The 19,937-nt window shown below is 46.1% G+C and overlaps 1 protein-coding gene across 4 annotated transcripts in view; it reads left to right on the top strand.

Annotated features, from left to right (window-relative positions):
* The window catches only part of HR (HR lysine demethylase and nuclear receptor corepressor), a 128,691-nt gene that overhangs the window by 89,130 nt on the left and 19,624 nt on the right, over positions 1-19,937 (top strand). For 3 of the 4 annotated variants that reach the window (XM_030201995.1, XM_030201997.1, XM_030201994.1), the window contains exons 8-13: positions 4,596-4,717; positions 5,798-5,885; positions 6,571-6,734; positions 8,834-9,049; positions 9,674-9,839; positions 9,985-10,060. In XM_030201995.1, the coding sequence (XP_030057855.1) occupies positions 4,596-4,717; positions 5,798-5,885; positions 6,571-6,734; positions 8,834-9,049; positions 9,674-9,839; positions 9,985-10,060 (832 nt within the window). The remainder of the gene's footprint in view (positions 1-4,595; positions 4,718-5,797; positions 5,886-6,570; positions 6,735-8,833; positions 9,050-9,673; positions 9,840-9,984; positions 10,061-19,937) is intronic. The other variant, XM_030201996.1, reaches the window with a different exon arrangement.

Below are 19,937 nucleotides of genomic sequence, written 5' to 3'. Positions count from 1 at the left end.
TTTAGTTTGGCAAGCTCCTCACGAACACAGTCCTCCGTAAACGGGTCTTGGTCTACCATACATCCATCCCCTTTAGCCTTTGTTTTCTGCAGCCCTACCCCCGGTCTTTCATTCATGAACACCAAGTTAAAATAATCTTTAAGCAGTTCAGCTTTTTCCTTATCGTCCACATATTTCTCTCCCTCAGCTTTGAGCCTCACAATGCTATTATGGCAGTTCCTCTTGTCACTTACATATCTGAAAAAGGTCTTGTCCCCCAATTTTACCGTATTAGCTATCTTTTCCTCCATTTGCCGCTTCGCTTTCCTGATAGCTTTTCCAGCTTCTCTTTGCTAATTTAGGTATTCTCTCCTGTCTTCATCTTTCTGAGTCGTCTTATAACGTGCAAAGGCTAGCCTCCTTTCCCTTATCTTTTCAGCTACTACATTCGAGTACCAGAGAGGCCTTCTTTTCCTCTTACTTTTATGTAATTTTCTAACATAAAGGTTAGTCGCCTTTAATATAGCTCCTTTCAGTCTTGTCCACTGCTGTTCTATATCCTTCAGCTGTTCCCATCCCGCTAACTGTTCCTTGAGAAATTCCCCCATCTCGGCAAAGTTAGTTCCTTTGAAATCCAGGACCTTCAATCTCTTCTGTTTTAATATTGAACCATACCATATGCATGAGATGTATTAGCATGCATTTCCTCCGTTACATGCAAATATTTCTCATGTATATTCATTGCAGTTATCCTGAAAACCCGACTGGCCAGGTGGACCCTAAGGACTGGGTTGAAAACCACTGATCTAGACTGCCCCTCCCAAAACAATATCACAAAGCCTACCAATCCCAGGTATCACCCATCAATCTCCCCCTCTACACACGTTTTCCCCTTCAAACTCTCATTGAAATGCTCTTATGTTTTATTTATTTTGAGTTACTGTTTATTTCCTATTGATTCTCCTTTTTCTTCTCATTGATGTGGATTTGACATGTTTACTCCTTTCTACATTGTTTTGTATATAAGATATATTGAGAAATAAATAAAAAGTAAATGTCAAGGGTAGGAAGTATGGGTGGTGTGACATCAAATCGCAGCTGCAGGAAGGAAGCAAATGGGGTACTGATGGGGATCCAGGCCCCAGTGGCTCCCGAAGCAAATGCAGCCTTGGCACTGAAAGACAGTGGAGTGATGGAGGACACCCAACCCTGCCTGCTGCAAACGAAAAGACAAGCCATGACAGTGAAAGGAGGAGAGTGCCAGAAGGACCCAACCCCCACCAGCAGAAAAGAAAATTTTAAAACAATCCAGGAGCCTAAGACCTTTGAAGTTAAGATGATGAAATATTTTTGACATCAGCAAAACACGTCTTAACAGAGAACTGGATTTCCTATCATATTATGAACTATGAAATTATACTGCTTTGTCACCTTCTGATTACTCATCCATCTGTCCCACGCTCCTACTGCTACCTTTTCCACTGAGACTATCTTTGGAATGCTTTTATGTTTCACTTTTATATTCTGATATTGTCCTCTCTCCTTCATTCCAGACCTGAGGAGGAGGAAGGTTCTGGCCTTTGATAGCTCGTCAAAAAATGTACTATGTTAGTCCAATAGAAAAAGGTTGTACTGTCGAATTTAACAATTCCTTACACTGCCACACGAACCCTTAGATCCCTAACAGATAACAGGTTAGTGATTCCTCCTCTCACTAGGGCCAGATGGGAATCTACGCGGAGATCGGCTTTTTTCTACTTGTCCCCTTCTCTTTGGAACGGCCTTCCAAAAGAGATCAGACTTGAGAAATCCTACTTTCATTTTCGGAAACTTTTGAAAACCTTTTACTTTATCAATTATGTAGAACAGAATTTAGAATAATGGAAGCGAGGTTATAAAAGGGTATCTTCAATGTATATTAAATCATAATTTGTACTGTTTATGCTTGTGTAGTTTATACTATGTACTCAATTCTGTATCTGCGGTGCTTTCCTCTATACTAAATCATGATTTATACTGTTTTTATCTTGTGTAGCTAATTTTTGGTTTTGCTGTGCTTTCCCGTAATGATTGGAGTTCCATTGTTTGTCCAAACTGTACATATAATGTTGTATTGTTCTTTTTCTATTTTACAAATTGTAAACCATTCTGTCTTGCAGTTGCAATAAGATACGGTTTATTTATTTATTTGTTACATTTGTATCCCACATTTTCCCACCTATTTGCAGGCTCAATGTGGCTTATAAATTGACGTAAATAATAAATAAATAAATTACTGTTCTAGGCAAAGTATAGATTAGCTTCAATAGCCAGCTTAAACCATCCCCAAGTAAAAGCTTTACCTGTAGACTCTCAAGTCTTAAGCAAATCTTCTTTATTGTAGTACTCAGAATAAATAAACAAAGAAAATCAAACTTACAGCTCAGTTGCTTAGACAAAATTGTTGCCTTCTGTATAGAGTCTGTATCTAGCCACCCCAGAAGCAAGGAAATGACCAGAACCTCAGCCCAGATGAGAGAAAAAGCTACTACACTCAAAGGAGAATAAAGGGGAGTAATTCTGGGGAAATAAAAGGGGCATGACCTAGGGAGATGGTGAAAAATCTTGATGGAATTATGGTAAATTAAGGAAGGATCAGCCCTAGAACAACTGCTGATCACAAAGCATGCTAGCAAGACTAGGTTCTCTCACACAGCCTCAGGGGCAGAGAGGGAAGGCTGGCCCTAGCTCATGGCTAACAGCCAATAGGGAAAGCTAACAAGAAATCAATTACAGGATACTGCAAGCTGTCATGGTTGATTAAGGACAAGTCTCTCCTACACCGGAAGCTAGAGATTCTGAAGAACAAAACCAGAACTAGGGTTCTGACTGTGGTCCCTAAGGAAGTATTTAAGAAATATGTTAATGAAATATACCAGAGGAAGCAGTACCTCCATTGAATAAGATTTAATTTGTGAGGGTAGGTGAAGATCTTCAATAGGCATTGAGTAAGATCAAGGCCAGATGTCCCTAGATAGCTTAGACATTACTGGACTTTTGGAGTCTCCAGGGACTGGGGATGTGCAAAGGACTATGTTATTGGCCAGATTATTTCTCAGCAAGATCCGAATATGGTTCTCATGCTTTATCTTTGAAATGCTAATCCTCTTTTTTTGGGTCAAAAATTGGATATTTACAGATCTTTCTAGGTCTACACAGGAAAGAAAGAAGTTGTTACATCCTGAAATTTTGTTTTTGGATGCCTCATATATGTCTCTTTTTCTTTGTAAACATATTAGAAAGATAAATAATGTGAAGTACTCGTATAGTTTGTGACCCACATTGGTTGAGAATCTTTCTTGATATTAGGTGGACTCAATAGGCAGGGCTGGTGTTAGACATGCTTGGGCCCTGGGCAGAAATATGGAAGAGAGCCCTAAAGCCAGATGGCAGCCTACACTTTCTTCATCTGTGTGCAGGTTTGGGACCTCTTATGGCATGGGAGCCCAGGGCAATTATACTGTTTGCACTTCCTTAACACCAGCCCTGCCAACAAGTGGTTTCAGTAGAAGGTACATCTGGTCATGTCAAGGCATCTGGTCATGTCAAGGCTATGGGGGAGGAGGGGGTGTGGTTAGCCATTTAAAAGGAATACGGAATTATCAGAGTTTAAAGACTGTTTAAATGTGCTTTGTAATTTGCTCCAAGATTTCTCATTCCTTTCTTCCTTTTTAAAGGCTAATGAACAATGATCTTTCTTTATAAAAATTGCCTATAGTCGTGTGTTACAATTAGGTGGAGGCAATGTTAGTTGAATGATCACTTTAATGTTTCTGTTATCAGGTGTTTCATTGATGAAATATGAAAAATTGGCTTTTTTTTAACTCTTACTGGGCAGGAAAAAGAGAGATCAGTGATGTTTGCCCACTATCTGAGAAGAGGCGGATAGCCAAACATTCTAGTATTTTATCAGTTTTATGATCGTTGTCTTTTTATGCACTTGAATTTAATGACTGTATTTATTATTGAATGATTATTGTGTTTGGCACTTTATTTCATGCTATCTTGACTTCCATCACGTTCTCTGACTTCAATATTTTTAAATTAGCATTCAGCATTGATATTGGCTGATAAAACACACACACAGAATCATCTTGCCTGTTTTTCATATGAATATAATCACATAGATTCTGGTAGCCCTCCAGCATCCAAACTGTACTTATGTAAGTCAAGTAATTTAGCTAGCAAGCAGTCTATTTGTAATTTATACTACGTTGGAATACCATCAGTTCCTGGCGGCTTCCCAAGAGACATGTCGCCGTCTGTCACTTCAGAGGGTCATTTACTAACAGCATATGTTACCACCATTAACATGTATTAATTGCCACAGTGACTATTCTATCCTTTTGTATTTGTGGCAATTTTCAAAGAGAGAAAGATGGAAAGTGAAAACTGTCTCTTAGTTATCTAACTTTTCTTACATTGATCTCTGAGCATTCCTTGGGTTAGCTATTGATCTCTTTGTATATTTGTAATTTTAAAGGTCCAACAAACACAGGAGCCTTTGGAATGTAAGTTCTCTGATTATAAAGTGCATTCTGTCTAGCTGACTACTGACCTCAGTTTTTCCTCCCTAGCCCTTACTGATCTTTGGAAGACATTGCATGATGTTCGAGCAAAATTTGCCATCCGGGCAAGATGCTCCTGTAACCAGAAAAATCTAGCAGACACACTGTTGATGGGCATTACTCTGACCAAGGTAATAGATTCAATCAGTGGCTTAGCCACAGGTGGGCCTGGGCCCACCCACTTAGGGCTCAGGCCCACCCAACAGTAGCACACGTTTAGCGGTAGCTGTTGGGGATCCCAAGCTCCGCCAGCTGAAGACTTCCCCCTGATGGTAACGAAAACGCTACTCTCCATGATACTGGCACCTGCGCATGCTCAGTTTTCAGCGCATGCCTGCTGCAGACTGCCAAGGTGGAAAGAAGCATTTTCCCGCCAGCTGAGATATTTTTTTAGGGGGGGGGGGGGGAGAGCACTTAGTGCTCACCCACTTCTTGCCTAGGCCCACCCAAAATCTGTTGTCTGGCTACGCCCCTGGATTCAATAGAATAATACATGCTGCCAGGACTGAAAGTCAGCCCAGTGCTCATAACTAAAGACAGACCTGTTCAGAAGAGCATACCCCACCGACCCAACATAAAAATACCTGATCACTTGCGACACAATGTAACCAAAGACCGCAACGGACATTACCTGACTCTTCTTCCCCCTTTCCCCCTCTAAGTTCCTCATTCTACCACAATATCACTTTGTATTCATTCATACCATGTATTTGTTCAGACCGGAATCGGCTAATGCCGTTAACGGTTATATGTAAGCAGTGCGTTGTTTCTAGCAAAAAAGGTGCCGGTACTCAAATGTTAGGCCACCCTTCAAGGGTGGGGTGATCACTGAGGGATGCACTTCACAATAACCAGGCCCTCTGCAACCAGTCACAGAATCTATGACAAGGCAGAATTGGTGTGTAAAGCCTGAGCTTTTTCCATTAAAACTTGGTGTTTATGGGTCAATTTTAGCAGACAATGAAAAAGGTGCCGGTACTCAGTACCCCCAAGTACCCCCTCAAAAAAAGCCCTGTATGTAAGCCACATTGAGCCTGCAAAAAGGTGGGAAAATGTGGGATACAAATGTAATAAATAAAATAAATAAACTGCCAAAGCTTAGCATTGCTCACAGAGAATCAATCCAGGGGACAGGACATTGTTTTTAGGGACACATGATGACCACTTTGTTCAACTGCATGGTGGGAAAATAAACTCTGTGATTTTTCCAGCAGGAAAAGGAAGTACAAGTGCACCAAAGTCCTGCCCCTCCAGCTGCAGAAACTGAGGAACCAGCTAAATGCTCAGCCAGCATGAAAGGTAGAGCATATGCAGTCCTGATGAGGGTAGCAGGGTGCATGGTGAAGAAGGTCATTGCAGGGAATTTGATATGGACAGCAGTAGGGAAATATGGGGGCTCAGAAGAGGACAGGAAACAGGGAGAAGAATGGTGGTGGAGAGGATAAGGAGGAGCAGATGGGAAGGAGGGGTGGGAGTGAAGAGAAGGAGGTGCAAATAGCAGGAAGGGGGGAGCAGCAGTGGCGTTCCTAGGGGGGCGGACACCCGGGGCGGCGCCCCGCCCCCCGGGTGCAGCGCCCCCCCCCCCCGGCGAAAGACCTCCCCCCCGGGTGCATGCCGCTGGGGGGGGGGGTGCCGCAGCGCGCGCCTGCTGCGAGTTTACTAACTTTGCTCGTTCGCTGCAGCTCCCTGTGCCCCGGAACAGGAAGTAACCTGTTCCGGGGCAGAGGGAGCTGCAGCGAACGAGAGAAGTTAGCGAACTCTCGCAGCAGGCGCGCGGCGTGCACCCGGGGCGGACCGCCCCCCCCTTGGCAAGCCACTGGGGAGCAGAGAGCAAGGAGAGGAAGAGTGGAAATGGAGAGGAGGAATAAATATCCGGGAGAGAGAGAGATTGTGGGAGTAGGGAAGGATCCAGATGGTAGAAATGTCTGTAAACCACGAGAAACAAGAAATTAGCAGGATTCTACTTTTTTATTTTTCTCCCCAGATAGTACAGAATCTAGCCAGCAATCTCCAAGTGCAGGGGGTGCACAGAGGTCAGTACAGGCCTCAACTCTTTGTGACCTCCTGACCTCCACGGCTGTGAAGCTGTGTCTGGGACAGAATGGAGTAAGGATGGCCTTTGCTCCAGTTTCACCTTCACTGCGCACCGTGAGTACAACTGTGAGACAACTCTGAGAGCACAGTATAGCCCTCCTGAGGCACTCAGGCTAGTGCAAGGATATTATGCATAGGGTTACCATATTTGCGGAGACAAAAAAAAGGACACAAAAAATAAAATGCTGCCCTGCCACAGCAGCCACACAGTCACCTTGATCCCCCAAGAAAGCCAGATTCTATAAGCAGTGAAAATACTGGTAAAAGAAATTAATTTTCTTCCATAGTCTAAATACAAAAGTAGAAAAGATGTGCATTTCCAAAAATGCATACATCCGTGAGCAGCATGTCCCCCTTTCCTTCCCCTCCCATCCATGAGCAGCATGTCCCCCTCTCCTCTCCATCCTCTTCTATCAATGTGCTGCATTTCTTTTTCCCTTCCTTTCCCTCCCCTCAATGTACAGCATGACTCCATCTCCTCTCCCTTACCTCCCATCCACAAGCAGCTGCCCCTCTCCTCCTGGGCCTACCTTGCAGACTTTCATGAAGTCTCGCGAGGCCTTCGCTTGAAGCCTTGGCAGCCATTTTCAAGAAGGGGGGGTAGTGGGGAAGTCTGATAGGGTTCCCATATGGCTCCAGAAAAAAGAGGACACATTGATCTAGTCTGGGTTTTGCTTCCACTGAAAGCAATGGAAGTAAAACCCAGAGTAGCTCAATCTGTCCTCCTTTTTCTGGAGCCATATGGTAACCCTAGGAGGTCAGCATCAGTGGGCAGGAAACAATGGAGTTCTTTTCTGCCCTGAAGAGGCCACTAGACCACCAGGGTGCGCTGTGGTAGGCTGGAGGGGGGGGGAGAAGGCAAGCCTATCAACAAAACATCTGGACCCCAGACAGTCCCCTGAAATTGAGGACATATCTGGGGAAATCCAGACGTATGGTAACCCTAATTATGCACCCTTGGTGAACTTTCAATCTTGCATCCCCTCCCCTCCAGTTATAGACCTATATACTGCCAACCTAGCCACCACAGCTGTAAGGAAAAAGTGCATTTAACAGCACCAAGATTCTAGGGGCGGTAGGTAGGTATTTTAAACTCCTTCCTCTGGAGGCTCTATTCTAGCACTTCACCTGCTGAATGGGTTCTTGTGGCTGGCAAGGGAGGGGTGCTTAACTGGTTCTGTGGAGCGTGTCAGTTTCCTTTGCCTTGCAGGGCTAGTTTTGTAGTCTGAGACACAAGATCATAGAATCTCACAGATCATACTGTGTGTTCAAGGCTTTCTTCTTTCCTGCCAGCCATGGGGCTAAGTCATTGGGGAAAGTGCTAGGGTAGGCCCTCTGAGGTTAAGGAGGGGACTAAAAATTCAAACCTGCTGCCTTTTGCTGCCCCCAGAATCTAGGTATTATAGGTGACTGCCTAGTTTGACTAATTGAAGCTCCATCCCGGATTATAAGTTAGGAGGGTTGCTAAGACACACACATTTAAATCCTAGCTCTGTCACCGACTCTTTCTGTGTGACCATGAGATTTGAGATGTCAGTTTATCACCTCTTTAAATTGGTTCTGTGGAGAATGGAGGAACATGTGCAGAGACTTATTTAGGGCCTCATTTGCATAAGTCAGTAGAGGCTGAAAAGAAGGGCCATATGAGAAAAATGCCTTGAGTTCTAATATGTGGTTGTTTCACCGATCTCTATGAGTGACCTTGGAGAAGTTAAATTATCTCCCTAGTCTCGCTGTACTTTGTAATAATGTTATAACATTATCCCCATAGTAATGGACACTATTTAACCTTCCTCTCCTCTATCCCCATTGTACCTAACCACATGTATCTATAATCGACTTTATCACCTTGTATTTGTTTCTCTACCGGACTAGGCGAATGCCTTTACGGTATTATGTAAACCACTTTGAGCCTGCAAATAGGTGGGAAAATGTGGGATACAAATGAGACAAATAAATAAACATTATGTATTCGTACTTTCTTCTTTTGGAAACTGTCTTCCTAATCAGGCATCAGAGACTGGAACTCTGACTTTTCATCCCAAAGCTGGCTGCATGCACATTTCAGACATTGAATTTGAAAATGTGTTGGAATACAGTTTGGATGAAATCAAATTGCTTTTATTCTCTTCTCAATATAATTCTTTCTTTAGGATGAGAGGATCAACAGCATTCTGGATAATATCATCACTCAGGTGGTAGAACGCAAAATCCAGGAGAAGAAATGGGAGGAAGAGGGAGTGAGGACCCCAAGACCCCCAGAGTCAGTAAGCTCCTACCCCTCTTCTCAGGGCGGAGTCTTATGGCTACATGATCCCTCCCTCAGAAGCAACTACAGACGTTTCCAGGAGCATTGGAGGCGATGCCAGGTACACTTCTCCTCCAGGTGAATGCCGGTTGCCGGGTCAAGCCCTTCCTTTGTGGCAATGCCAGATTCAACAGCCCCTCTCACCCTGGGGTGGAGGCACTACCCTTGCAGTCCCATATCTCCTAGGCTACCAAGCTTTCCTCATTGCAGTTCCCTCTCAGGATAAGGGGGAATAACTCCAACAGCCCTCTCTTTTTCAAGCCTGAAGGGTCCTCTTTCTCCCAGGCTTGAGGGCATTAACCCTACCATCTCATCTCTCCCAGCTGGATGGGGGGGCATTATACCCCTGCAGTCTCATCTCTGCCAGGTGGGAGGAATGCTAGTCCAGTGCCTCCTCTGATCTGGACGGAGGTAGAGAGTTGCTTACTCAGCCTAGAATGGTGCCAGCCTCAAGCTATGTATTAGGCTTATACATAGACCTATAGCGTTTTAGTGCTGGGCTTGAGGTCTAGCTTTGTATCATCCCCCAAAGTCAGTCGGACAGATACAGGACCTATAATAGAGTAACAAGTGAGTGTGGTTGTGTATGTTAGAGAGACAGGAAGATAAGTAGACAGAGTCTGACAGTCAGAGGCTGCAAGTGAGAGACAGCTGCTTATTCACCCTGAATGCTCTTCCTCCTCAGCCTGTCCTGGTCTCAGGTCTGGAGCGAATGATGAAGCGGAGCCTGTGGGGGCCAGAGTCATTAAGTCGAGAATTTGGAGAGCAGGAGGCGCTGACTCTTAGCAACTGCTGCACCCCAACCAAGATCAACAGCAAGGAGTTCTGGGACAGATTCACTGGCCGCTCAGGTGAGGTTTTCAGAATTCAGGATTTCAGTTGCAGCCAGGGGTGGAGGACAGAAGGGGCACCATTGTCACACAAATTCCAAGGACCCTGGGTGAGAGAGAGGAAGTGCAGGAATATCAGTCTGATTCTTGTCCCCTTTGTCCTTAGATGCTGTAGATGTGGAGAACTGCCGGAGGAGCCGTCTCACTTGGGAATACAACCTCGGGGAGCAGAAGTCCAGCTGGTGAGTATCTGGCTAGAGGAGGACAGACTAGCTTATGGGAGGGAGAAACCTGTCCTGCTTGGCTCAGGAGAATCCCAGGATTGCATGTTTCCAAGTTTATTAAAGATTTGCTATCCCGCCCATGAACCAAGTTATTTGAGCAGCTTACAGTCTAATTTAGAGGGGGAGGCAAAGGAGACTGGACAAGACATAAAAAGTAGGGTATATGTCAGTGCTTCAGCGGTTTTTATTACAAACAAGGTTAAGAACATACCAGTGGCGTACCAAGGTGGGGGCGGTCCGCTGGGGGGTGCTGCGGCGCACGCCTGTGGGCTCCGACTTCGCGAACGAGCGAAGTTCGCGAAGTTGGAGCCCACAGGTGCGCACCGCAGCACCCCCCCCCCAGCGGCGTGCACCTGGGGGGGGGTGTCATTTCGCCGTGGAGGGGGGAAGGTGTCATTTCGCAGGGGGGGGGCGCTGCACCCGGGGGGGGGACGCATCGGCGATCCGCCCCGGGTGCCATCCACGCTAGGAACGCCACTGGAACATACTAGAGCTGAGGGTGTGCACATTTCATTGTCAGTGTGTGATGCCATGAGAGCTGTGGAGGATTTTTCAAAGACACAGAATATTGGTATACCTAAGAGATGTAGGGTTGGGAGGTGATGGTTGGAGAGATGTGGGGTTACGAGATGATGATTGCCAAACTGTGGGGCTGGTGGATGATGGTTGCAGAGATGTGGGGGTTGGGAGGCGATGATTGCCAAATTGTGGGGTGAAGGGGTGTGATGGCTGCTGAGCTGTAGAGTTGGGTTGGCGATGGTTGGAGAGATATAGGGTTGAAAGGTGATAATTCCAGAGATATGGCATTGAGGTGATGATGATTGCAAAGCTTCAGGATCAGGAAGTGGAGGAGTGGCCTAGTGGTTAGGGTGGTGGACTTTGGTCCTGGGGAACTGAGGAACTGAGTTTGATTCCCACTTCAGGCACAGGCAGCTCCTTGTGACTCTGGGCAAGTCACTTAACCCTCCATTGCCCCATGTAAGCCGCATTGAGCCTACCATGAGTGGGAAAGCGCGGGGTACAAATGTAACAAAAATAAAATAGATACTATTGGAGATTCTACATGGAATGTTGCTACTATTGGAGATTCTACATGGAATGTTGCTATTCCACTAGCAACATTCCATGTAGAAGGCTGCGCAGGCTTCTGTTTCTGTGAGTCTGACGTCCTGCACGTATGTGCAGGACGTCAGACTCACAGAAGCAGAAGCCTGCGCAGCCACATTGGTGATCTGCAAGGGCCAACTTCTACATGGAATGTTGCTAGTGGAATAGCAACATTCCATGTAGAATCTCAAATAGTAGCAACAGTGGAGGAGTGGCCTATTGGTTAGGGTGGTGGACTTTGGTCCTGAGGAACTGAGTTTGATTCCCACTTCAGGCACAGGCAGCTCCTTGTGACTCTGGGCAAGTCACTTAACCCTCCATTGCCCCATGTAAGCCGCATTGAGCCTGCCATGAGTGGGGAGAGCGCGGGGTACAAATGTAACAAAAATAAAATAGATACTATTGGAGATTCTACATGGAATGTTGCTACTATTGGAGGTTCTGTTGCTACTATTGGAGATTCTATATGGAATGTTACTATTCCACTAGCAACATTCCATGTAGAAGGCTGCGCAGGCTTCTGTTTCTGTGAGTCTGACGTCCTGCACGTATGTGCAGGACGTCAGACTCACAGAAGCAGAAGCCTGCGCGGCCACATTGGTGATCTGCAAGGGCCAACTTCTACATGGAATGTTGGAATAGCAACATTCCATGTAGAATCTCAAATAGTAGCAACAGTGGAGGAGTGGCCTAGTGGTTAGGGTGGTGGACTTTGGTCCTGGGGAACTGGATTCAATTCCCACTTCAGGCACAGGCAGCTCCTTGTGACTCTGGGCAAGTCACTTAACCCTCCATTGCCCCATGTAAGCCACATTGAGCCTGCCATGAGTGGGAAAGTGCGGGGTACAAATGTAACAAAAAAAAAAAAAAAGTTGACATTTTCAGAGATGTGCTGTTGAGGTGGCGATGATTGCCAAGCTGCGGGGTCAGGATGGTGATGGTTTCAGTGAGTGCATTACATCTCAGATTTATAGACCGCCTTTTACAAAAATGATTCAAAGTGGTTTGCAGCATATCATAGAGTGAATAGCAACATGGGGTCATTTAATAAGTAAGTTCTATGTGTGTAGACAGATTTTTACACCCTTGAGGCAGGGGCGTATCTGCATGGGGCCACAGGGGCCTGGGCCCCCGCAGATTTCGCCCTGGACCCCCCTACTGCCGCCGTGGGTACCTTTGCTGGCGGGGGACCCCAACCCCCACCAGCCGAGGTCCGCTTCCTCCTGCCGCTGCGAGGTGTTTTAAGTTCATCGGGATTCGTCCTCCGTCACTCTGTGCTGCTGTTCAAAGAAGCTGCTAGCTGAATGCAGTTTTCGGACTGAGTCTGACGTCGCTGCTGCACGTTGTACATGAGTCTGACGTCCTGCACGTACAACGTGCAGCAGCGACGTCAGACTCAGTCCGAAACTGCATTCAGCTAGCAGCTTCTTTGAACAGCAGCACAGAGTGACGGAGGACGAATCCCGATGAAGAACTTAAAAAACCTCGCAGCGGCAGGAGGAAGCGGACCTCGGCTGGTGGGGGTTGGGGTCCCCCACCAGCAAAGGTATCCACGGCGGCAGGGGGGGGTCGGAAATGGCGGCCGGGGGGGGGGCTATAATGTGCCCCCTCACTCTGGCTTTGGCCCCCGCTACCGCCGACTTTCAGATACGCCCCTGCCTTGAGGTCTTATAAAACTGCCCAGGATATACACACATAAGTAGGTGCACAGAAAACACAGTGTGTACTTTTACATGATATATATATATATAGGTGGACAATGGGTGGAGTTGTCACAGGATCAGCATGTATGCACATATGCTAAAATTCTTGCCAGCACTTATGTGCATCCGCCACATCCCTTTATTGCTGATGTAATTTTATAAAGTCACATAAGCACATATGTTGCCTTTATAAAACAAGTCCAGCATATGTCCTATGGGCCTTCCCAGCCAGAGCTCCCCGTTACAAATTTACCCCCTCCTGACCAGCAAATAAACCCCTACCCCCACCCTCAATTCTCACTACCAGAGCAAAGCAATTACGTAGCATAATTTAAACAGAGAAATACAATAGTAATAGATTAATAACAGTACAAAATTAGAGCAACAAACTGAAAATCCATCCTTTCGATTAAAACCTCGAAAACTGAATGGCTAAAATCCAGAAGTACTTAGCCTTTCTCAGAAACTCCTGGTTGCTCCAGAGTGCCTTGGCCATGTATACTGCCAGCAAAGTGGGTTATTGAAAACCGCCCTCATGCATGGCAAGGGCCTTTTCTGCATACTAACCATAGCATGGTATGCAGTAAAGCTTTAATATGCCTGGTCCCATAATACATTAAAGTTAGCTGATACACAAGTAAATAAGGGAGTATCATATGGAAATAAGGCTTTCATATTTGCACATTAAACAGCTTGGTATAGAGATGGCGGAGTTGGGGTGGTGATGGTTGCAGAGATGTGGAGTTGGTAGCCTGGACATGTTTCTTTACCCATGGGGGAGGGTCTGTAATCATAAGTGTATGGGGGGGGCAAGAGGTGTATTTACCTGCCTCCCTGATTTTGTAGTCACTCACTGCTGCCTGCTACTGCTTCTATTCCCCTCCACTTTCTGGTGGGCAATGCAAAAAATTACTTTGCCCCCCCTTTGCAGAAATTCTTCCCTACACTACTAAATCCTATAGACTTTCTACTTTCTATCCTATTTGATGGTCCCAATGACCACTGACCAAAATGTGGAGATACAGTGCTTGAGGGAGAGGGTCACAGTGTGGAATTGTGGCAACATCAAGAACGAGGTGCCATACCTATTAGGTAAATGTGAATGTAGATGTCTTTATTGGCCCCTAGGTTTCAGGTCTGTACATGTCTCTATGCCAGCTGTTGTCACTTGACTCTTAAGACTTCTCCTTTGTCCCCAAAAAAGGTTCAGGTCTTCTTACTAAGGTGCAGCGGTTGATTTAACCCTCCAGCTGTTCCTCTGTATTATGACAGTCAGATGCCCCCTTCAAAGTCACAGGCAACTGAAGGAATCCCCCTCCAAAATCACACATTTCAGTGGGCCCAGGACAGGCTCCACCTTGATATTGCATCATCCAGTCATCATAAAATAACAGGCTTTCCACTTCTGAGAGGGCAGTAGGTTGCCTACTTTGTCTTTTGCTTAAAGTCTCTGTCCTCTTCTATGTCTTCCACCGATCCTCCACTATAATGGGAGAACTCTAGATAGAAACATAGAAAATGACAGCAGATAAAGGCCATATGGCCTATCCAGTCTGCCCATCCATATCATCCGCTATCTGCTCCTCAACCCTAAGAGATCCCACTTGCTTGTCCCATGCTTTCTTGAATTCAGATACAGTCCTTGTCTCCACTTCCTCCACCGGGAAGTCGTTCTACGCATCCATCACCCTTTCCATAAAGAATTTCCATAGATTACTTTTGAGTCAACCTCCCTTCAAATTCATCTTATGCTCTCTTGTTCCAGAGCTTCCTTTCAGTTGAAAGAGACCTGCCTCCTGTGCATTTATGCCATGGAGATATATAAATATATGTATCATATCTCCTCTCTCGTCTTTCTTCCAAGGTATACATATTGAGGTCTATGAGTCTGTCTCTGTATGCTTTATGATGAAGGCCACTGACCATTTTAGTAGCCACCTTCTGGAAAGACTCCATCCTGGTTATATTTTTTTGAAGCTGTGGTCTCCAGAACTGCACACACTACTCTAAATGGGGTCTCGACTTCATTGAGTGTCCCCTAGACTTTGTACTTGTTGAAAGAGTAAAAAGAAATCAATTCACAGTTACCCGTGCTACACCACTCAGGATTTTGTAGACCTCTATCCTAACCGCCCCCCCCCCCCCAGCCATATCTTCTTCAAACTGAAGAACTGTAACCTTTTTAAGACTTTCCTCATATGAAAGAGGTTCCATCCCCTTAATCATTTTGGTTGTCCTTCTTTGAACCTTTTCTAATTCTGCTGTATGTTTTTTTGAGATACGGCAACCAGAGACAGTACTGAGCAAAACCTTAGCTGGCCAAACCATTAGGCAAACTAGGCAGTTGCTTGAGGCAGCAGCTTCTGAGGGGGTGGAAAGCAGACACAACAAAACAATAAGTTCTGACAGCCACACAAACCCAAAGAAACATCAGCATGTACTTTTACTTGCAAGAAGAAAGGACAATTTTCAAATCATCCATCTTCCCTTGTCAATAGCTTTGGAAAATTGCCCTCATTATTGATATATTTACAAAACAAAGTTTAATATTTAAAAGTATAATGTTCAAATGTGCATTTTAATAGGACTGTTCCAGGTAGGATGATGTTTGGGATTATCATGATTACAAAGTTTAATTATCAAAATCTTAGAAGGGGATGCAAAGGGTCTAAAAGTTAATTAAGAGGGGGTGCAAGTCTGAAGATTCACCTAGAACAGGGGCTCTTAACCCAGTCCTTGGGACACATCAAGCGAGCCAGAGTTTCAGGATTTCTACAATGAATATACATGAGAGAGATCTGCATGCATTACCTCCACTGTATGCAAATCTATCTCATGCATATTCATTGTGGATATCCTGAAAACCTGACTGGCTAGGTGTGTCCTGAGGACCGGGTTGAGAACCCCTGACGTAGAATATCTTGCACCAGCTCTGGAACAACCAGAATCCAGAAACTATTTTTATTATTAATTCTTCCTTTTTACCACTTTGGGATAAATAATCAGAACGGAGCACAGAAGTGCCATCTTTCCAGATGTTTTGTACATGTGGGTTTGCACCATAATCAAAGCAAAGTATAGCAGTGATCTTACTCAGATTACTGCCCAACAAAAAATTGTACTCACAGCCATTTGTGATTGCTTCCTCTGAGGTAAATGTTCAGTACAAAACTGTGCATATAGTTTTGTATGTTCAAAACTAGTGCCTGTTTTGCAATTCCCTGCTCTTTTCCAGTCTGCAGGAGGGACTTCACTCTCTAGATTAAAATAATTGCCTTTGATGACACGTGCATTTTTATCCACAGAGAGCTTGGGAAATTTTTCAAGCCCTCAGAGATGCCATGTTACCCAGTTCCAGGCTGGAGATTTTGTGCTGGTCCTGGATTTTTGTCCACTCCATCCTGGTGTATTATGGAACTTGCAGCACTGATTTCCATGGGCAGGATTGGGAACTACAAATCCCACACTGCTTTGGGATATGTTTATTTTATTCATTTATTTAGATTTTGCTCACACCTTTTTCAGTAGTAGCTCAAGGTGGGTTACATTCAGGTACACTGGGTATTTCCCTGTCCCTGGAGGGCTCACAATCTAAGCTTGTACCTGAGGCAATGGAGGGTGTGACTTGCCCAAGATCACAAGGAACAGCAGTAAGATTTGAGCCGGCCACCTCTGGATGTCAAGACCTGTGCTCTAACCACTAGGCCATTCCTCCACCCCCAAAATCAGGGCTGGCCACAAAGTCTCCAGCCTGGAACTGGGTAGCTTGGCATCTCTGAGCCCTAGCTTCCATGGTAAAATCAGGGGTGTAGCCAGACCTCGATGGGAGGGGGGCCAGAGCCCAAGGTGGGGGGGGCATATTTTGGCCTGCCTCCCTACCGCCACCCTCCCACCACCACTCCCCTCCCCTCCCCCATGGCCACCTCCCTGCCACCGCTTCCACCCCCCCCCCCCCCCACGGCCACCACGAAGGTACCCTGGCTGGCAGGGTTCCCCAACCCCCACTAGCTAAAGCGTTTGTCTCGCGCTGGTCTCACATTGCTGCCGCCCTGTTCTGTTTTCAGTCACTTTGCACGCTCGTTTTAATGAAACTGAGCGACTGAAAACAGGACAGGGCGCCAGGCAATGTGAGACCAGCATGGGACAAACGCTTTAGTTGGTGGGGGTTGGGGACCCCCGCCTAGCTACGCCACTGGGTAAAATTGGGGTTTTATTTCCCAGATGTGTAGCTCAGGGCCACTGAGAGACTGGGCTGGGGCAAGGCTGCCCCTGAGGTCTCCGCTGCCGCTTCCCCCTCCACCCGCCCCCCTTTGTCCGCCACCGAGTCGGGCCCCCTGCATTGAAATCAAAGCGCCTCTCACCTCCGTCAGATCACCTCCCTTCGGGCCTCCTTCACTGCCTGTGTCCCGCCCTTGCAGAAGTTACGTCAGACGAGGGCGGGACACAGGAAGAAGGCCCGAAGGGAGGCGATCTGCTGCCTGCAGCGCTTTCACACGGAGGTGAGAGGCACTGTGATTTCAATGGAGGGGGCCCGGCCCGGTGGCAGATTGTCGATGACGGAGGGCGGGTGGGACTGCGGCGCCGGGTCCCCCTTGGAGGCCTGGGCCCGGGGAATTTTGTCCCCCCCTGCCTCCCCCTCTCGGTGGCTATGGTGTAGCTCAACAGTTAGTGCAGTGGCCTAGGAACCAGGTTCAGTTCCACTGCAGCTCCTTCTGACTGGGCAAATCACTTAACCCTCTGTTGCCCCAGGTACAAAATAAGTACCTGTATTTAATATGTAAACCACTTAGATTGTAACCACAAAAAAGTGATATATCAAATCCCATCCCGTTTCCTTCCAAACCCACAGAAAGGGCTTTTAATACTGCTATCACTAAGTATCACATTGGCAACATAGGAGAATGAGAGTAAATTTATATAGTGAGTCTCAACAAAAGAGTACCACAGATCCTAACAAGCAGAAAAGGCCTGCACAAATGTCAGATTGGGTTACTCCTCAAGCTCCAAACCATGGGCCACATCTTTACCTTATAGTCACTGATTAACTTCCTTGGGAGAGAATGTTTGCCTGCTTTATTGACTTTAAAGCATTTGACTCTACCTGGCATGCTGGACTCAGCCTCAAACTACTGCAAACAGGAATTGGGGGTAAGCTATGATTTAACTGACTGCTTGTATTCATGAATCAGCTGTAAGGTAAAGATAAACAGCCAGCAGGCAGGGAGGAATGAGAGGGTGATGCAACCCAAGATCCAGCTGCTTTCATACCAGCATCAGGGGGAGAAATCATCAGCCTCAGGGCTGAAATCACACAGCTCAGAGAACAAATGCCTGCTGTATGCAGACATTGTTCCCTTCCCTGGAAGATTTGCAAACATTCCTAAACCTGATAGAGACCCACTGCAAATTATAGTCCACAAAAAGCCACAACATCCACCACATAAATTCAACTGGTGTGTAAATAACAAAGATATACAGCACACCCTAGACCAGGGATCCTCAAATCCAGTCCTTGAGGTACACAACCCAGTCTGGTTTTCAGGATTTCCACAATGACTATTTGCGTTCACTGCTTCCATTGCATACAGATAGTTCTCATACATATTTATTGTGGAAATCCTGAAAACCAGGCTGAGTTGTAGACCTCGAGGACTGGATTTCAAGACCCCTGCCCTGGACTCTGCACACCCTGACCTGTCTCGGGGCAGGGCAGTTCTATAATTGGGCATGTGCAGTTACATGTGTCTTGTGCATGGAAATGGCGCCTTAATTGGCATATCTGTGTGCAAGTGTGCTATTCCACAAGGAGTGTGTTAGTGCTATAGCACATAACTGCAAGAGGGTATACACATGGGCCAGACATAAGTGTGTCTCCTACTTACCTGTGCACCTTATAGAAAAAGTGGCACAAAGCAGCTGATGGACATTTTTTTTTTTTTTACAAAACGTCCAAATCACTATTTTCAAAACCCATTTTTAAGATGTTTTTCTATGCAGTTCATCTGCAGTGCATCCATATCTCAAGGGGGCATGTTTGGGGTGGGATTTGGGCATTCCCAGAACTTGGATGTTTTTCTGCCATAATGGAACAAAGCAAAAATGTCCAGAACTAAAAGTTAGATATTTTGGTCTAGACCTGGTTCAATCATGACTAAGTCACAAAAAGTTGCCCTAAATGGCCAGATGTCCACTGGAGGGATTAAGGCATGACCTCCCCTTACTCCCCTAGTGGTCACTGACCCCCCACCCCCAAAGATGTGAATGAAACAGTACAAACCAGCCTCTATGACAGCTTCAGATGTTATTGCCAAGCCTATTAGACCAGCAAGGAAGTCCCTGGAGTAGCCTAGTGGTTAGTGCAGTGTACTGTAGAGAAGGGCCCACCTTCTCTGTTACACTTGTGGTGGAAAGTGTGAGCCCTCCAAAACCTACCGTATTCACATATAGGTGACACCTCCAGACATAAGGGCTATTGTAGTGGTGTACAGTTGGATACAGTAAGATTTTGTTGGGTTTTGGAGGGCTCCCCATCAAACATATAAACGGCAAGTGACCAACTCACCTGCAAATGCGCAGTAGAGACTTCCCTCTCTGTCCCACCCTCGCGTCAAGACGTGATGACGTCAGAGGGCGGAACAGAGAGGGAAACGGAGTCAGAGTCACTGTCGGATGCTGCCGCCTGGAAACGAACATTGCGCGCAACAACCTCCACCCTCCCTCCCCCATCCCCACCGCCGCTCCCGCCCTCCTCCGTATCGGGCCATGGTGAGATATGTACCAGGGACCTTTTATGTGAAGTCCACTGCAGTGCCCCCAAGGGTCCCCCATTGCTCTGTCGGTATGTCTGTGTGGCCAGACTGCAAAGAATGCTGACTACCTATACGTCCCAATGGCTTGTTTCTGTGCATTTATCCCATGGACTGTTTGTTTTAGAAAATGGTCACAAAAGAAATACGGTCTGTGCCCTGAAAAGGACACGTACAAATCAAGGTAGGGTATACACAAAAAGTAGCACATATGAGTTT

The sequence above is a fragment of the Microcaecilia unicolor genome, chromosome 4 (assembly GCF_901765095.1).
Source record: "Microcaecilia unicolor chromosome 4, aMicUni1.1, whole genome shotgun sequence".
NCBI lineage: Eukaryota > Metazoa > Chordata > Amphibia > Gymnophiona > Siphonopidae > Microcaecilia > Microcaecilia unicolor.
Note: the sequence above shows the minus strand (reverse complement) of the source record. Positions and strands in the feature narration are given on the sequence as shown.